This window comes from Vanellus vanellus, assembly GCF_965231255.1.
Source record: "Vanellus vanellus genome assembly, chromosome: 9".
Taxonomy (NCBI): Eukaryota; Metazoa; Chordata; class Aves; order Charadriiformes; family Charadriidae; genus Vanellus; species Vanellus vanellus.
The window spans coordinates 20,122-38,335 of record NC_138914.1 but is presented as its reverse complement, the minus strand read 5'-3'; the positions used below and the strand labels follow the sequence as shown (position 1 = coordinate 38,335).

Below are 18,214 nucleotides of genomic sequence, written 5' to 3'. Positions count from 1 at the left end.
TCCTCGCTCGGGGGGCTGCGGTGTCCCCCCGAGAGGGCCGGAGGGGGTGTCACAAAGCCCCTGCCGCCCCTCGCTTCTCTTCGCCGGCACTGGAGAGGGGCGGGGGCGGTGGGAACCGCCCGGGAGACGGTTTGCCAGAGGTGTGCCCTTGGTTTCTTTGAAATAAATTGTGACTTTCTAACTTCGGAGGTGTCCCGGCTCTTTTGGGGAATTTGGGAAGGGCGGGGGAGGGGAGGGCCAGAGAACCTGGTCCCGCCCCCCGCGGCGCGGTGACGCAGCACGCCGGGCCGTTGCCGGGGTGACGCGCGAGGCCTGGCGGGCCGGGGGCGCGATGGCGGCGGCGGCGGCGGCGCGGTCGGAGGGTCCCCCGCTGCCCGGCCCGCCGGGGGGCCGCCCGCGGCCCGTCTGCTCGCGGCCCTACTTCCTTGTCCTCATGGTCTTCGCCCACCTCTACGTCCTCAACGTGCTGGGGCTGCTGCTCTTCGTCCACCTCAGCGCCGGCGAGGCCGGTGAGCCGCCCGCCGCCGCCCCGCCGCCGCCGCCGCCGCCGCCCCCCGCCCGCGCCCTCCCGCGTCTCGAAGGCATCAAGGCAAGGCTGCGCCGGGGGTGCTGGGGCCGGGGCCGGGGCCGCGCCGCCGCTCACCGCTGCTCTCCCCGCAGGTGGGCCACACGCAGCGGGTGGAGCTGGTGCCCGGCAGGGCCCACGCCGTGCGCACCCTCAGCCTCAAGCCGCTCCTCTTCGGTGAGTACCGGCCCCGCCGACCCCCCACCCCGGCATCCTCCAGGCACCGGCCCCCGGGCAGGCGGCTCGGCGCCTCCCCCGCGGCTGGGCCGTCACCCGGTGCCGGGGCTGTGGGAGCCGTGCCCGTGGGTCCCAGCAGGCAGGTCCGTGAGGTTTCTGCTGCCCTAACGGTGGGGGGTGGGGGGCGTCGTCTGACAACGGCCGGGGCGGGGGTTGTGAGTGTCTGTCTCACACCCGCCGCTCTCTTACACCCGCTCGGGGGAAAACGATTTCTCGCCTGTTCGCTTCTCCTCCCTGTGCCGCTTTTCCTTGGGGCTGCGTGTGATTTTGTTTAAGGTATTTTGGTACAGTATTCGCAGAGGTTACTTGTTTTGGATGGCCTGTTTAGAAGAATTTGGAAGATTAACCTTTCCAGGTTTTTCAGATTCTCTTTAAAATACTCTGAATAGACAGAAGATCACTGAAGAGGACCTCGAAGAATCTGCTCAGTATTAGGAAGGGACAAGAGATGCCCAAACTTTTGTTAATAAATGATGATAAAGCAATTTAGTGTTGGTGCTTCAGTGCTGAGGAAACAAATAACAGAATTGATGGACTTCATGTCTTCCACCATTTTGTGTCCTGGTCTAGATTTACCTTTATTTCTGGCTTCTCTGCTACCCAACTACATGACATCCATCTTTCAGATATTTTAAAGCCTTCTTTACCTTTCTGTGATTTTTGCTGTGACGTGTAAAGTCTCATTAATTGAACTCTGTGTTCTGGAAATCCATTGAGAATATATAAATTAATTTTTTGGGACAGATGATTACAAAATTCCTGCTACTGCAAAGTCAGAGACAACCTGTTGTGTCTGAAAAGATAGCATTGAGAGCCTTCATTAGATGCTTTCTCAATAATATAAGAGTTTTTTTCTGATTCCAAGTAGATTATACGTACTGAAAGTCTGCCAATAAATCAGATAGGTTTCTTATTAAACTCCTTTAATGTAATAAGTATCTGGAAGAAATATACAAAGGTCTTCTGTCATTTCTACATATGCGGTATTCATGGTTTGCAAATTTCTGGGTGGATTTCTGTCTGACATTCAGTAAACAGGAACCAACCTGGAACTGATATCCCACAGCATTGACAAAGCTGACGTCATTACCAGAACCACGGTCTGGGGCAATTGCTCTGATTTTCACTCAGGAAAACTGTTTCCACCTTCTCTGCCATGCTGGTACTGCTTAAGTAAAAGGCCTGCAAGGAAGGTGCTGAAGTTGAGAAAAGGCAGGTTGGTCCTGGCAGCACTAATCCCATGACTTTTAACTTGTTGCTCCAGCAGCTCCATGGGTTCTGAGGGAAGCTTTGCTCCCTGAGGATGGTATTGAGGGACACCAATGGACATTCATCATTTGAGATGCCACGCGAGTCTGTTCTCCTTTGTCCTCTGATAGGGGGTCCCTTATTTAGAAACTGCAAGTCGCTAGACGGCTCTTATCTCCCTGATGAACCTGCCAGGAGCCAGCTCTGACTTGAAAAGACTTCCAGAGACTTCTCTATCTATGCAAACAGTACCAATCTCAACTGGTTTAAAAAACCTAATTTACTGCATCTCTGTTGTTTAAATTAGCAGAAGTATGTAGTTAACTTGGTTGTGTTACAAACCCAGAAGTTGCTAGCAAAGGACTCTTGAATTTCTGGTGATTTTACTTAACACAAAGTGTTGCGGCATGCGAGAGCCAATTTAAGGAAATAAGTAGCTGGTCTGGGATCTGTGCTTTCAGCAGAGCAGGCTGTAGTGGGACTACAGCAGCAGACGGCTCGTGAATGATTTAATGCGAGCTCTGTGCTTTGGAGCATGGCACTGGGCACCGTAGGGGAACTTGCGGTTTGTTTTTTTTTAAATGTGGGTAAGTCATCTGCATTGGACCCAAGCGTATTCTGTGGAGCTCTGAAAAAGTCCCTGCCCTATTTCCGCCCCCCCCCCCCCTCCTCTGGCTACGAGACGTCATTTCTAAAGCTTGTAAGTCAGACCATCTGTGCACTTTTTAGTTAGGAAACACTGGTAATCAAATAATCCTATTAATGGAAAACAAATATCAGACAAAGCCTTTTCAACCTTCAGAGCTTTTATGTGTTCTGTTGTGTTTTCCAAATGCAGTCTGTTCAGAAGATACTGCCACTGCAGGGACCACCTGGCAGCAGATTCTGTGGATTGGGTGGCAGTTTGCAAGACAAGGCAGCAGGGAGGAATAAAAATAGGAAATCTCGCTGTGTTTTTCTTCTGAGCCTCAGGGAACAGAAGTAATCACTGCGTAAATGTCAGGGCGCAGCTGAATTTCAGTGTGAGCATCTGAGTGCTCGTCTCAGCCCATGCTGAATCCGAAGAGGAGATCTCATCATGCATGGGTTGTTGGTATGCTTTACGAGCACAGGGAGGCAATGTGTCTCCATCAAACTGGGTAGCTTTCTCCACAAGCAAAACTGCAGGCGTCATGAGCGAGGCTGAGCATGTTTCTCCCAAAAGCTGTTTTTCCCCTTATTTCAACCCCAAGTTGAATCCCGCATAGGAAACTTTCCACAGACAGTGCTTTGTTAGGCAGTAGAAATCTGACTAGTTTTCTCATTTGGGGATTTCCTGGTTTCTGCTCTGTGGTCTGGAGTGTAGAGCTATAGCTGTTTACCCCAGAGGGAATTAAGGTCCCTACTTGGGTGAGAGAGTGAGCTGCAGAGAATTTGGTGAGACTGTTTTGCAACCTTCTCTCTTGTGTGCAGGGCGAGGGCCAGACAGATGTGTAAAGTTTCTTCCCCCATATCAGAACCGCAATTATCTCCTGCTGTGTTGTGGTTGGGACTCACCTCTGAGTCCCAGGCAAAGCTGCTGTTGCACACCAAAGCAGAGGTTTAACCGACTGATGTCCCACTCCTGCTCTGCTCTTTCTCAAGGCTCTTGTGCTATCTTTGTTAGTTCCCCAGTTACCAGAATCTTCTGATCCAAACTGAATTTCTGATGTTAAAAAATGTTTTTTCCCCTGTTATGCAGAAATCCTCAGGTGTCTTCGCTCTGTGCCTTTCCTGCTCGAGAACGGCTGTTTCCTTTTACCTGCCTGGATGCTCATCAACTCTTAGCGCAGCAAGCTGAAGGGATAGCCTGAGTGACTGCTCAAGAGCAGAGTTTAGCGTTCATTTTTTAAGGGACCGGGCATTGCCTGGGTGGGTTCCTCTCCCCCTTAATTTACCTCAGAGTGTTCAAAAGTTAAGTATTTGCTCCACTACATAAAAAAGCATCTCTTAGCAGTCAGGAAGACATCTGCGTAATCTCTCTGGACAGAAAGCAGGCAGGCATTTGGACAGCATCAGGGTCAAATAATGAAGCTGAAATGGCTATCAGTTTCGATGATGAGAACCAGAAGGACCTGTTACTACAGGTCTCTTCTAGTTTGTGCTCGCCTGCAGAGTTCCATTCAGTTTTATTGTGACGTTGGATCTGACACAAAGCCATCCATCGCAAGTCCCGGATCTGCAGAGCCTTGCAAGAGGAATATGTTAAATCTGCATCCTTAAGCTCTGTGTCAGTAAAACAGGAATCTGTAATGAGGCCTTATGTTTGGACTATGACTGCTTTGAATCACCTAAAAATATTGACTGTACATCTCCAAAACACCAACTGCCAGGGAAAGGCATTTTCTAGCCATAGGGACGGGAGCAGTTTCTTATTGTTGGAATTGAGATTTTTCAGACCTTCCGGCCAGCCTGTTCAGGGCAGCGGTGATGTTTCCACCTCCGCACCGCCTGGTGCAGGTTCCTGTTCTTCTTCTGCCAGGCGTAGGCCTTGTTCACCACCACTTTGTCACTCTGTACTTCGCCGCTTACAACGAAGACCCCCGCATGAGTGCCTCTCATGATGTTGTGGACGCAGGTAGCGTCTATGTCCAGCCACTGCTGGAGCCTGGCGGGGATTTCAGTTCTGAGGAGCGGGCCGTGCTTCAGGACCTCCACCCTGGAGGGGTCCAGGTCAAAGTCTGAGATGGTGGTGGTCATGTTCTTCCTCAAGATTCGGATTTTCACTACTGCAGGGGTTGGAAAAAGAGCTGTTAGTTCTGCTTACTTCTCATAGCTCTTACCTACTTAAACACACAGACAATTTAAGGCTTTCTTGCTGTTTCTGTAATGTGGTGACACATCCATTCAAGCTCTTGTAATTGCAGTGAATTTGTGGAAGTTCTCATTTGAGTTTAGTTTCCAGTACTGAACAACCTTCTCACTCCGCTTTTCTCATGAGAGTGGCAAAGGCGTATCAGCACCACTGCACAGGCAGAAACCCTGAGGAAACGAGTGCGAGCAAGTGGATGCATCTGAGTCCTGGTCTTGTGCAAATTACTTGACTTTTCTCTGAGCTGGGATTTCAGGAGACATGACTGCCAGCAGCCCAGGATTTTTAACCTTTTTTTTTCCCATGAAGGTAGTGTGCCTGAATTCAGGACAGTATCTTGAAAGCTTCCTGGCCAGCGGATTGAGGAGAGCCAGTGCTGCCACCCCACCTGCTTGTCTGGGGGAGGGAGAGTCACATTACTAGAACAATGGTATTGAACTTTGAAATAGCTAACGTGGAGTTTGCTAAATGTTGTTAGGACATCAATTGAAATGTTGGTCTCTGAGGGAAAGACAGAGTAGTGCTTGTATGTAGCAGCCACAGACCAACCCCAATCAGAGCCCACAGAAATAAAGCAGGTCTTCACCTTCCGTGCTGCCTGGAGCTGGGCACTCTTGCTACGTAACCAGTAAGTTGGGACCTGAAAATCTCTGTGATCTGCTGTAAAAACTGCAGTTCCTCCACGTCATTTTGTTATGGCAAAGCCATTTTCTGCCCATGCCACTACTTGGCTGCTGGAGGGAACTGCAGCAGGTGAGAGGAGGAGGGGGTTACTCACCAAAATCATTGGCGCAGAGGTTTTCCAGGATCTCCCTGGCAGTGCTGGCCTCCTCAAGCTCGCAATCCTTGCAGCTGGCTCGGGGCACTGCTGCAACAGAAATTTGATTTAATACCTTTGTATTAAATCAATTATTTCCTTCACTGGAAAAGGCATAATGCAATTTTGAGATCTGCGAGTGGTGGCTTGCTGTTTCCGAGGGGTGCTTTCTCCCGAGCTACCCAGTCCCTGGAGAGACAGCTTAGGCTGCCAGGGTGAGAAATGTTAAGCTCTCCTTTTTGTAGCTGGGGCAGACGCTGCTTGTTGTGCTTTGTTTAGGCTTGTGTGTGTTGCTGCATGTTAAAGCAGCAGTGAAAATGCTTAATGAAGATCTCCTAGTTTCGGTGGAACAGTAAAGCCATTGGTATGGCCAAACTCCACCCAGTGATGCTGAAATGAGGCATCTGTTCTCCCCTTAACTGCTCTTGAATCTCCCCCAGTGCTCATCAGTATCTGGGTGTTTAATTTAGTCTTTTAGTCTTAAAATTTTTTTTTCTTGTGTAACTCATGTCTGCAGAGGCTCATGCCCCTTTGTGGTGTTGCCTAATGTTCAAAGAGAAGGCTTGCAAAACTTTTCTTTTTGCATGTTTTTAAACCCTGGACACAGCTGAAAGATCAGGGCTACAGCTCCTCAGCTCTGCTGGAAGCACATCTCATCGCCTGGAGCCTGCACACCACGAGCTCTCATGCTGTGCCTGAGCGTTGGGCTTTTACAGTGATTCCTTCCCCCTGCCTGCTCTGACGGCACCCGGGGAGCTAATGAATACAGTGGAGAGGGGAACAAGCTGCAGTCAATGTTACGCCAATTTTCTAGACATGGTGGAGTTTCCAGAGAGAACAGAATTAAGATTTCCAAATTATTTTTGTAAAGTACAGCTTAAAACCAGAAGCATTAGGGAGACAAAGAAGAAATAGGCCTTTTGAGCTTTCAGTGTTACATATGGGAAAACATATGAGGAAAAAAAACCCTTACTTCTCCTGCTTGAGGAATTTTCGCCTATGGAGACCGCTGCGATGCACAGTTCATGATCTGCAGGAAACTTGTTGCAGTTCAGGATTTCGGGCCAGGGGTAGCCATAACAAGCCATGACAGGTGCACAGCTTCTCTTGACGGCTTCACACAGGCTGCGGCAGGGGTAGATGAGCCTGGGGAGGGAACAGGGATTGCAGCACCTCTGGACTCCTGGCGGCAGGCTGAGGGTCGAGCCCTGGCACTGCAGTACTGCGCAGGGCTGTGTTGCACACTGTGGTGCTAGCAGAGGTATTTTGGGGTCTTTGATGTCTTTTGAACGTTCATGCCCAGGAAGCAAACAACGGCTTTCCAAGGATGGGAGGGATGAAGCTGTTCGATACAGGTTGCTGCCAGAAGCCCTTCCTCTGCCCAGGGATCTTCTCTAGTTGTGCAAAGTCTGCTTACCTTTACAGATGCCTAATTAGGCTCCTGATTTCCTTAGCACCTCTGTCCTTTAACGGCTGCACCTCAAAAATAAGGATTTCTCTCTGATGCTGGCACTGTCGGGCTGGGGAAGCCCTTGCGTGGTCAGGGTAGGAGCTGGGAAGGGGGCTGCAGGGGAGGTGGGAGGTGAAGCCGGTGGGTGCCAGCGGCTACTGTGGTGTGCGAGGGGGGCAGCCAGGGGAGACTGCAGCGGTACCTAGGGCGGGAGAGCAGGGAAGTCCAGAAGAGGGAACATAACGTTTCTGCTCCTACAAGATGAAATGCTCATGTTTCACTTTCAGAGGGAAGGTCCCTGCTGGGTAATCCAATTGCCCCTTGCCGAGAGAGGCAGCATGGCTTTTCGGGGACTGTGGTGAGATTTCACACATTTTCTCTTGGGAAGAAAATGCAGTGGTGCTCTTAGAGAGTGTTACTTGCTATAGCTGAAATAACTTGTAAAAACATCTTACCTGTCCAAGCAGATTGGTGCAAAGAGGGAGCAGAGGAAAATCCTAGCATCTGGGTGACACTCCCTGGCCAGCAAGGGCAGCCAGCTGGAAGACTGCTGGATCACTTCTGGCATGGTCTCGTGCTCCAGCAGGTTGGGAATCCTCATCTCGGAGTAGCCAATGTCGTAGCACAAGGCCATGCGGTGTGGAATGGGCGTGCAGCTGGAGGATCTCCTCAGGTAGCTTGCCCAGGCTCCTGGAGAGCCCCAGAGCAGCAGGCGCGCCAGGAGACCCAGCAGCCATGGGCCACCCAACCTCGAGGGTTGCCTGCGGTGGGCTGTGACCATGCTCGGAGCGAGCTGGAAGCGGGCAAATGGGCAGCGCACCTCAGACTGAGCTGCTCCCGACTGTGGGACTCCTTTTATAGCCTAAGAGCCACCTCTCTGTCAATCCATCCTCATTAAGTGCGGCCCTTTCAGAGCCCTCATGGGGAAGACAATGCTCCAATTTTCGTTTGCCAGCGGCCCCGATTGTTTGGATTTTAGCAGGGGTTTGGCTTAGATCAGCAGGTGTGGAAATGAGGGCAGTTGGGGAGGGATGAATGACTTGGCCCATGTGTCTTGGGGCTCTTTCAGCCGAGACTGAATCTCTGTTTGACACCAGTGCTCCAACCCATCCCCTTTCTCTTGCTCCAGGATTAGTCATTATTTCATAAACCCCAATGTTTTCCTCTCTTTTGTTTTTTGTAAAAGCAATCAAGTGTTGCTCAAAGTCAATTAGGAGGCATTTGTTTAGCTGGATCTATTGTTGAGCAGGCAGAGAGATAGGATGGTCTCACAGCCAGAAGTTAACTGTTTCGGAGAGCTGAGGGTAGAGAGGAACAAAATTGCAGCTGTGGAGCCAGGTTGTTTGCAGATGGGATTGGCAGCGCTTAGCTGGAAACCCCCTCACCTCGCAACCTGCATGACAGAGTGTGCTTTCTGGTTAACAGAATTTTTACTTCATTACAAAATCCAGTTACTACCGCTGAAGAGCAGGATTGTCCTTCCTCCAGCATGTAATTAAGATTCCAGAAGCCATCCTTATTGTCGCCCAGTTTGGGGAACTGGAAATACTGGGGGCGTTGCTTGCCAGCGCGCATGGTTCATTCGGACCTGGTGCCGTGCCATGAGGTTCAAACCAGCCAGCGGAAGCTCCGGCTCTGAAGCATCCTCTGGCACAAGGACCCTGCGCTGCCTGTGGCGGAAATTGTTTCCTCAGAGGGTGTTACGGATACAGCCGGCTGCATTGTGTGTGGGGGGCTTCCCAGGAACATCTCATTTTCTCCAGGGCTAGTTCTGGTCTGTGCTTAGCAAGAAGCCAGCTGCTTATTGACAGTTTGAGGTGATAGGGTTGATTTAAGGTCATGGAAGTAATTAACTTTTTCCCCCCCTTTGAGAGTTGCTGCTACAGTGGAGATGTAACGTGTCCTTGGCACATACCTGCAGGAGCTCTAGGCATCTGTGATTTGGAGAGCAGGAATTTGGGCCTAGGAGCACTTAAACCTGTCCTGCTTTGGTGTTTTTTCCGTCCCTCTTCAAAAGTCTCAGCAGCTGGTGACAAGATCCCCATAGCAGTGACAGACATCAGACGGAAGGATCTTCTCAACCTGCTGGGCCACAGTGTAACTGTGCTGTGGAACAGGACCTCACCAGCACTTTGTAAGTGTGTGCCCAGTGCACCATGCAGCTAGAAATCTCTGAGCCTCATAGCCATCAGTGGATTTCTCTGCATTTAAATTTGATTGGGATCCTGGTGTTGCCTGATTGCTGCTGGTGTCATGCTGCAAAGGAAAGCTGGTGATATGGGGATGCTACCTGGTTATGTGCCCACATGCCATGTCTTCCCCTTTAATACTGCATTTGAAGACCATTTTTAGCGAGGGGTCAAAGGAATGAGTGAGAATAAGTTTGGAAGTTGTTTCCTTGCTGTCTGAGTTTGATAGCAGTGCTGTGCCAGGTTCCCCTGAAAGGCGTTTGGTTTTGTGCAAAGTGCTGTCCTCCCCACGTGAGAGCAAGGAAGCCCGAAACCCTGGCCATCACCACTGCCCACCACAGTTTTGCCCTCCCTTCCTGTAGAGCAGCAGTTCCCAGACTCTGATCCACATGTCACCTTTGAAGTGATAATACACAGTGATATGCACGTGTTTGTTCACTCCTTTGTCCATTGTGGTACCTGTGAGAGAGTTTAAGGGCTTGACCCCTGGATCCAAACATTTAGGAACTGCTGCTGTAAAAATACCCGCTTTCAGCAGCTCAGGTGTGTGGTGTATGCTCTTTGAGAGCTCTTCTGGTAGAAGGGTGGATGTGTTTGAATGTCCCAAACTTAGGCAGAGTCTAAATTTCCCCTCCACCTCTTTTTTTTTTTTTTTTCTTTTTTTTTCCTTCTGAGTAGCCTGCCATCGGTACGGGGTCCCACTGTAACAGTTCCTCAATCTCTGTTGCTGCTCATACTTCTGCTGCAGAAATTCCTGACTTCCTGACAGAGGAAGAGTGCAAGCTCATCGTCCATCTGGCACAGCTGAAGGGGCTGCAGAAGAGCCAGATCCTACCAACGGATGACTATGAGGAAGCCATGGAAATGATAGAAATCAGCCAGATGGACATTTTCAATCTGCTGGACCACAATCAGGATGGGCAGCTGCAGCTCAAAGAGGTAGAGTGCAGGACAGACCAGGGGAGGTTTGCTGTGGGACCCTCTGGCAGGTCCCCTCCTCAGGTGATCTCTTGATTACTCTTGTGCTTGGGTAGTTCCAGACCCCAGTACATACCGATCAGTATTTGCTTAATTTTATGACTCAAGACTTGTGCTGACCTTCAGCATGGGAGTTTCTGGGGAAATGTGCAGCAATTGTCATACTATTGGGAGGTAGCAGCAGTCCTTGGCAGATGTGTGTAATATGTTGGGTCAAAAGTTCCTTCTGCTGTGGGTTTCCTCTTGCTGGGCATCCCGAGGAAGTGAGTTTGTAGCGTAGGCACTGTTTTGTGCAGCCTGTGGGGACTGACCGCTCAATTGACCAGACATCAGCAAAGTCACCCCTATTAATGACCCTGGAGGGGGATAATGAGCACCTCGTCACAGCTCTTCAGCACCATTGCCCTGTATGGCAGGGTGCATCAGGGCAGGCGCTGGCAGTTCAAGGATGTCCCTCCCCAGACTCCCGTTTCAGGTGGGGCTGGGGGTGTGTACTGTCCCGTGGGCAGCAAGCGTTGTGCAGTATGGGGCACTGTGCCAGTGACAACCCAGTGCTGAGAGCTCTCCAGGATACTGCACATCTCTGTCCACATGGAAAGGAGGCATTTTGTTCCAAGCCATTATCTTGGGCAAGTAAAAGCATTCACTTTTATCATCAATAGCTTTACTTTCCCTTCAAGAGAAAGAGCTGTGCGCCCTCCACCTCAGGGCTCGTTAACCGAGTCCCAACAGTCATTTGCCATGACCTAAACTGGAAATAACAGCATGCATCAGCCACACACTGTGTGTGGCTGCCAGATGATTCCCACTCCAATCTTCTTTCCGCAGAGACGTGCTGACGCCTGGCTGGCCGATGCTCTGCAGAGGAGAGCGCCAGGCCTCAAGCAGGGAATCTGCAGGGGTTTGTTAGCATGAGAAACCAGTGCCTGCTGTTGATCCATTTCTGAATTTCAGGTGTTGACCCACACCCGGCTTGGGAACGGCAGGTGGATGACCCCCGAAAACATCCGGGAGATGTACACTGCAGTCAAGGCCGATCCTGATGGGAATGGTAAGAGCAGCTCCATGGGAATCCCTTCGCCCTCAGCACGCCGGACTCCTCGCCCAGCCATGCGGGGCAGAGCAAGAGCGAGGTCCCTGCCCGGGCCTGTTTCTCTAGCTGTATTCCTCAAAGGAAAATAATGCTGCTTTAGAGACCTTCACAGAAAAGTGAAATCAATGTAAACCTCTCATGGCAGCATTCCTGCCCCTTCATCACCAGTCTAGCAGCAGACTAGTTCCGCCACCTGGGCTTGGGTCTGGCAGAAGCAGAACAAGAACACAACTCTGCACTTGCTCTCCCTTGTCAGACCTGCCTTAATTCATGCCCCGATGTAACAGGACCTTCAGGGTGCGCATCTGGTCCCGAGGTCTGAGAGACTGCTCTGGCTCTGACTATGTAGCTCTTGTTACCTGGGCTGCAGGTTTTAAGGTGCACCCTCCGCTCTCCCCCTGTTTTCAGGGAGAATTCTGCAGTTGTCTGGGAGTGCTGCATCGCTGGCAGGGGAGGGTGGGATATGCGGAGCCGAGGGTGGTCTTGTTGGTCAGCCATTGTTGTTGACCCCCCTCTCTGCTGCTGCAGACTCTCCATATTCCATGAGGCCACTTCTGCCCTTCCTGCCCCTGGTCTCCCAAGGGCTCCTGCTGGTCCGGACATGCACTCTAACCTCTGCTGCTCTAATTAGAGTGGCCTCAATTAAGCAACTCTTCATTTCCTAATCAAATTAAGTGAACGCACAGGCTCTGCACGCTCTCTTCCAGTGACCTGGCATTGAGAGCTGCCCAGGAGGAGCTGGTTTGAGTTGAAGCAGTATCCGTTTGAATGCCAAAATATCTGGAGGGCACCCCATGCCCTGCTTCTCTGGGCTGGCGGCATTCTTGGCAGTGGTGGGAGCATATGACTGAGTCCTTGGTGGCTTTTCCACTGTTCTGGACATTAACAAATGAAAGGTCCTGTTAAAGTGATCTTGGCAGGACCTTGCTTCCAGAGAGCTGCTTCTCTCCGTTGTTAGATTGGTATGTGACACCGAGAGCCCAGGTCGCAACCTGGATGTGGCACTGCCTCATCAAAAACCGCATGGAGTAAGGGGAAGTGGGGACAAGGAGACGCTAGAAATAATAATGGTCTGGATAATTTGGTCACGACCACTGGCACCTGAGGAACTGTCCCAGGCTGACCCTGGTGGCTGGTCCTTACTGCTGTCGGAGGGTGCTGTGTGCCCGGGGAGCAGAGCTGGCACCACAGCAGCACTGGGTCTGCTGCCTGAGCAAGCTCCACTTGCAGCCCGTGATGCATGCTGGCTGCTGGGCAGCACACTGCAGCGCTCCGCACGCTCTGGTCCCAGGGACGTGATCCTCACTGTGTGGGTTCCTTCTTCTCCAGAAAGGGGAAACTACTATTTTTCTGAAGCTGACAAAGGCAAAAGTCCGTTCCTTGGCATGTCCAGTTGAGTGCAAACAAGAAATACCTGTTTCAGTAGAAATCACTTTTTACCTATCGCTTTTCTGTTACTTCTACTTATGTAAGATCATACTGTTGTATTTCTCACTCATGTTTTGCAATTGCACAAATGCAGAAGAATGTACCGCTTGGTTTGGGTTTGGCTTTTTCAGCTTACCATGCAAGGTCTTGTAGAAAATGTGGTCTGAGGTGTCCCACTCTGCTCTTAAACGTGTCTAAATATCTAAGTAACAAGCCCCAAGGCATCAGGCAGCACAGGCTTTTTAGCTGTGGCATTGCATATGTTAGAACTGTAGTGGCTATTTCTCTCTTTTGATGGATTGGTTTGTGTGTTTTAGGAGCTTTTTAAAGTTCAAAATGGTATTTTGCCTGTCCCAGTTCTGACCTTGCGTGGCAGCTAATGGTTCACTTTTGCAGATTGCTGTCTGCCCTCTGCTCTGCTACAGGCGAGGGCATTGCTGGGACCTGTAATCCTTCTTGTATGGCCTGCAGCCCATGGTGGGCACAGTGGTGGACCCTGAACGTGTTTTTTGAGGAAGGCAGTTTCTGCAGTGCCCTCAGCTGGTGGTTTCTCCAAGTACAGGATGCCAAGAACTATTACCTGCACCACAGTCAGCCGGCTTTTCCTCTCTTCCCGTAGGTGTGCTGAGCTTGGAAGAATTCAAACAGTTGAATATCCGTGATTTCCACAAGTACATGGGAAGCCAGAAAGCGAAGATGAGTGACTTGGTGCGCAACAGCCAGCACACCTGGCTGTACCAGGGCGAGGGGGCACACCAGGTCATGAGAGCCATACGGCAAAGGTACGGGCCAGGCAGCCAGGCGGTTGGGTTTGTGTAGGCACGAGGACCACCTGTGCTGGGAGAGGCAGTGGCAGACTTGCTGATATTCACACTTCCTAATTGCATGAAAGTCTTTGGAGTATAAAGAGCAATGAACACAGACACGGAATGGGGAGAGGAGGTTTTCATTAGAACAAAAATTTGTATTGTCCCGTGGAAAAGGAAAAAGAAAAATCAAACCTTTCAGCATCTCCATTCACTTTTGGGAACAGCCCTATAAAACCAAGAAGACTTGGCATTATATGAAATAATTCATTCTAATTAGTAAATGATCTTACTGTGAGAAACTGCCCGTTTCCAATGCTGTCTGGGTGCCAGTAGTTACTGTCATTTGCTTTAGTTACTCATGCATTTCACTGAAATCTGTCTTAGCTGTTCAGAGCTGACTTTTTAACAAGCACAACTGCATCTCAAGTAAGCCGAGATAGTTTAATGCTCTGAGCACATGTAGCACAGGGCAGCTTGGCAGACAGGAGAACCTCTAACCTTTCCCTTCATCTCAGATTTGGTACTGGGAAGTGTGGAAACCCAGCACGCAGGCCAAATCATTTAGCTGTGGTGAGTTTCAGATAATTGGCTGGAGACCCTCTTGTTCTTGTGGTGCTGGTCCTTGCCCAGGACATGGGTGGGTAAAATCTGTCCCGAGGCTTGAAAACGGCTGTTGGCCACTCCTTTTCTTCAGTGCATTCCAGCGGGAGAATGGAATCACATATTGCCTTGATTAGAGCAGACTGTGGCTGCCACCTTCTCCATGCCAGCTAGCCAGCACACACGGGCATCGGCATACTGCTTTTACGCTCTTCAGTTGGCCACTGTTAGGAGGATGTGAAGACATAGCACTGAAAAGGGCTGATACAGTCCTCCCTGGGACCATGCGGTGCCTGGGGGGGCTTTGCCATCCTGCTGGGGTGCCGCGTTCCGCTCGTGCCTGCCCCAAGGGCTTCACTGGTCCAAATTCTCAGAGCTCTGAGTGTTCTTTGGCAGGTCTCGAGAGGTACCTGCTTGCCTTGGGGATGATCTCAGATGTAGCAGCGGAAAAATCCCAGAGCAGGAGGGCTCCGGTCTCCTTGATCACTTCCCATGCCCCTCTGCCCTGGGGGAAGGCTGCTGAAAAAGCAACAGGGAAAGGTGAGTTAGGTGACAAGAATATTCCTAGAGCTAGTTTCTCCTTCACTCTCAGCAGGGACCCTGTGCTTTGCTAACTGTCCCCAAGGTCTGTAGGTGGTGTGCAGGAGTCCAGAGAAGCAATGAGATGGCACATGAAGGCTCCAGGGACACACACAGAAGGGATCTTGCTGGGCAAGCAAAGTCTTCCTGAGCGCAGTCCTGCTGGAGATGCACCCTTTGGTTTTGGGTTTTTTCTATTAACCTTGATGAGGACTTTCTGAGCTGATGATGATGGTCCAAAAGATCTGTAAGGACCAAGTTGTCTCTTGATATGCTTGCTGCAGCCCATCCGTCCCTCCGGTCTGTTGGGGAAGGGGGTTATCTTTCTCTGGATTTATTTGGTGCTTGGGAGTGGCGGCTGACCAGGCTGCTGGTGCTTTCCCCTCACCTGCTCTGCTCTCCTCTTCCCCAGGGTAATGCGCCTGACTCGCTTGCCCCCCGAGATTGTGGAGCACAGCGAGCCCCTCCAGGTTGTGCGGTACGACCAAGGAGGGCACTACCATGCCCACATGGACAGTGGCCCTGTCTTCCCCGAGACTGCCTGCAGCCACACCAAGCTGGTCGACAATGAAAGCGCTCCCTTTGAGACCTCCTGCCGGTAAGGTCTGCCTTGGCACAACCTGGAACACACTAGAGAAGGGTTGTGGAGAGACGTTGCACCTCACCTCATGTGGGGCTCAGTGTTCAGGTTATGGGCTCGCAAACCAGCTCTGGAGATCGATGGCATGAAGAGGTTTGAAGGGGGAGGTGGGTGAATCCTGGAGGTCCACGTGAGGAGGGTGGAGCAGTTCTGCAGAGCTGCTGGGCCATCCCCACCAGAGGCTGGGAACACACCCTCATGGTTGCTGGAGGGGATTTTCTTTGTTGTCCTGGTCTTGTCCTTGGAGAAAAGCTGATGATGTAAATCACATACCTTGTGATGTCTTGGAGGAACTGCTGTATGTATGGTGGAGGGGCGGGGTATGAACAGCCCTTGTGTGTCCCCTCCTGTTCCAGTTGTGTCCTCTGACACCCACTCTGTCTTGCAGGTATGTGACAGTGCTGTTCTACCTGAACAACGTGACTGGGGGAGGTGAAACAGTCTTTCCTATAGCTGATAACAGGACGTATGAAGAGATGGTAAATGAATCTCGCCTACATGTTACCTCGGGGAATTTTGAGTCCCTGTTTGAATGTATTTGCTGTGGCTGCAGAAGGGGTCTGGCGTGTGAGGTTGGTGGGCGTTAGCCTTCATAGCTAGAACATGGGGAAGCTGTGTCCCTCTGAGGCCAAGGGAAGAGGCGCAGTGCTTTCACAGCGGCACCTCTCCCCACTCAGAGGCATGAGGAGTGGTCTTGTTGGCCTTGCTGCTGTAACATGGGTCCTGCTCACTTCTGTCTGGGCAGGCTTCCTCAGGCCAAGTCTTGGCAGCAGGTATGTTGTGCTCCTGTCATGCAACGTGTTAAGGAATGGGTGGCTGCTCAGAAACAGGTCATGGACCTCCAGGGGGGCTGAGACTGGCTGCTCCGGGTGAGTTGTGAAAGCCCTGCCCTGCCCAGTGTCAGCCTTGAGCTGTCCCTGTGGGGCGTTCAAGCAAAGGACAGGATGATGGCTTGGTAGCAGAGGCAGCCCAGTGCATGCGCTTCATTCCAGCCCTGTTTGTGATACCTTCTCTGTGGTTTCTTGCCAGTCTTTGATCCAGAATGACATTGACCTGCGAGATACTCGGAAAAACTGCGACAAGGGCAATTTGCGAGTGAAACCTCAGCAAGGCACTGCTGTCTTCTGGTACAACTACCTGTCAGACGGAGAAGGTACGGTCCTGTTTCAAGACTCGTCTCTTGGGAGGGGTAGGACTGCAGGGGGTGACAGCCACTGCCTTCTTGCGGTGGCTGGGAGCTCAGAAGAGAGCCAAAGGGTGGTAGCTGCCTGCTAGTGGGAACTGTGGAGCCTACTTGTCACCAGCTGGGTAGGAGCTTCCTGACTCTGAAAGGCCTTTGTTTACAGGCAGTAGGTCAGGGGCTCCTGATGTCTTTGGGGGACGGGAGTAGCTAGCAAACAAAGACGTTGGCTGCACTAGCCATCGCCAGCTGCCTCCCATCCCACTGTGTGAGCTGAAACTCCTGCTGGAACTTGGTCTGCAATTCAAAATGTTTCACTGATGTGGTGTTGCCCAAAGGCGTGGGGAGGGGAGGTAGACAAAGGCGTGGTCATCAGCTCTGCAGCACAGGGAGGCATGGCTGTGCTTGGGGCCGACTCCTGCTTTATGGCTGAGCCGCAGAATGATGATAATGTGTCCTTGGGGCTGTTTTTCTCATGAAGCACAGCGCGGTTTTCCCTGACAGCCAGGCTGGGGGATTGACATGAATCTTCCAGGCTGCTGGTGAGCGTGACTCCAGAGTGTTTCGATGGCAGATTTTGAGCAGTGGTGGGAGGATGGAGTATAGCATCCCAGCTCCTCTGGGAGCAGCTCATGTTTCCATCTCTAGAAAGTCCACAGAGGAGGTCAGAAGACCAGTGTTTGAGCTGTGGGATGATAATATCAAGACCATCACCCTCCTGTAAGAGTCCTGTTGTGTTTTTATGAGCAAATTGTTTCTGAATGGAAGGCGACTGCTGATGCAAGTCTGCCACAGAAAAAACATGGCACCTCTGTAAAGAGAGGGTCATTTAGAACTGCTGAAATGCAGTCTCTAATATGGCTATGGGCCTCTGACTTCTATGGGCCTTCTAGTGGTAGGACCTGTCCCTTCCATGCCAGCCTCCCCTTTTGGGAAGAGCCGAGGAAAACGGCAGCTGTGATGCAGAATGCGAGAGCCCATTGTGCTGAGTGGAGACACAGAGGCAATGAGCATTTTGCACTTGGGGAGCCTGCCCTGGTGAGCTCCTTGTAGGTGCTAGTGTGGGGCAGCACGAAGATGGAGGAGTGCCAGGAGCAGCTGGCTCCTGCAAGATGTCACTGAGCTAAAATCCAAGCAGGTGCTGTGGGCGGGAGAGCCCCTTGCAGTGCCGGCTGCGCCTGGCTGTGCTGCAGCACCCCTTGCCTCCTAACGGGGCTTTTCTGCTCGGCAGGCTGGGTGGGGGAGCTGGACGACTTCGCCCTGCACGGGGGCTGCCTGGTTACCCAAGGCACCAAGTGGATTGCTAACAACTGGATCAACGTGGACCCCAACCGCCGCCGGCAACTGCAGTTCCAGCAGGAGATGGAGCGCTACGCGGGGGCCGAGGCGGGTGCCCCGGGCGAGTGGACGGTGGATAAGGCTTACAGCAGGGTGCATCTGGAGCTGTAGGGCCGGGGCAGCGGGTCCGACCGCGCGCACGTGGCCTTTTCCCGCGCTGGGCGGGGCGTGGCCGCGTGGCGCGCCAATAAAGCGTGGGGCGAGAGGGGCGGTGCCTCCGCGTGCATCTGGCG

At 51.7% G+C, this 18,214-nt stretch overlaps 2 protein-coding genes across 2 annotated transcripts; one reads left to right on the top strand and one right to left on the bottom strand.

Moving 5' to 3' along the window:
• Window positions 1-331: 331 nt before the first annotated feature.
• Window positions 332-18,189, top strand: LOC309675571 (transmembrane prolyl 4-hydroxylase-like; the record flags this gene model as incomplete). Its single annotated transcript, XM_082487897.1, has 9 exons — window positions 332-589; window positions 661-742; window positions 10,085-10,275; window positions 11,269-11,365; window positions 13,455-13,617; window positions 15,236-15,421; window positions 15,852-15,942; window positions 16,493-16,616; window positions 17,875-18,189. 9 exons carry the CDS (start codon window positions 332-334, stop codon window positions 18,090-18,092), a joined length of 1,410 nt encoding a protein of 469 aa, XP_082344023.1. The 3' UTR covers window positions 18,093-18,189.
• Window positions 4,463-7,928, bottom strand: LOC309675343 (secreted frizzled-related protein 5-like; the record flags this gene model as incomplete). Its single annotated transcript, XM_082487641.1, has 4 exons — window positions 4,463-4,797; window positions 5,659-5,748; window positions 6,671-6,843; window positions 7,603-7,928. The coding sequence occupies 4 exons, from the start codon at window positions 7,926-7,928 to the stop codon at window positions 4,463-4,465; spliced, it is 924 nt and encodes a 307-aa protein (XP_082343767.1).
• Window positions 18,190-18,214: the final 25 nt, after the last annotated feature.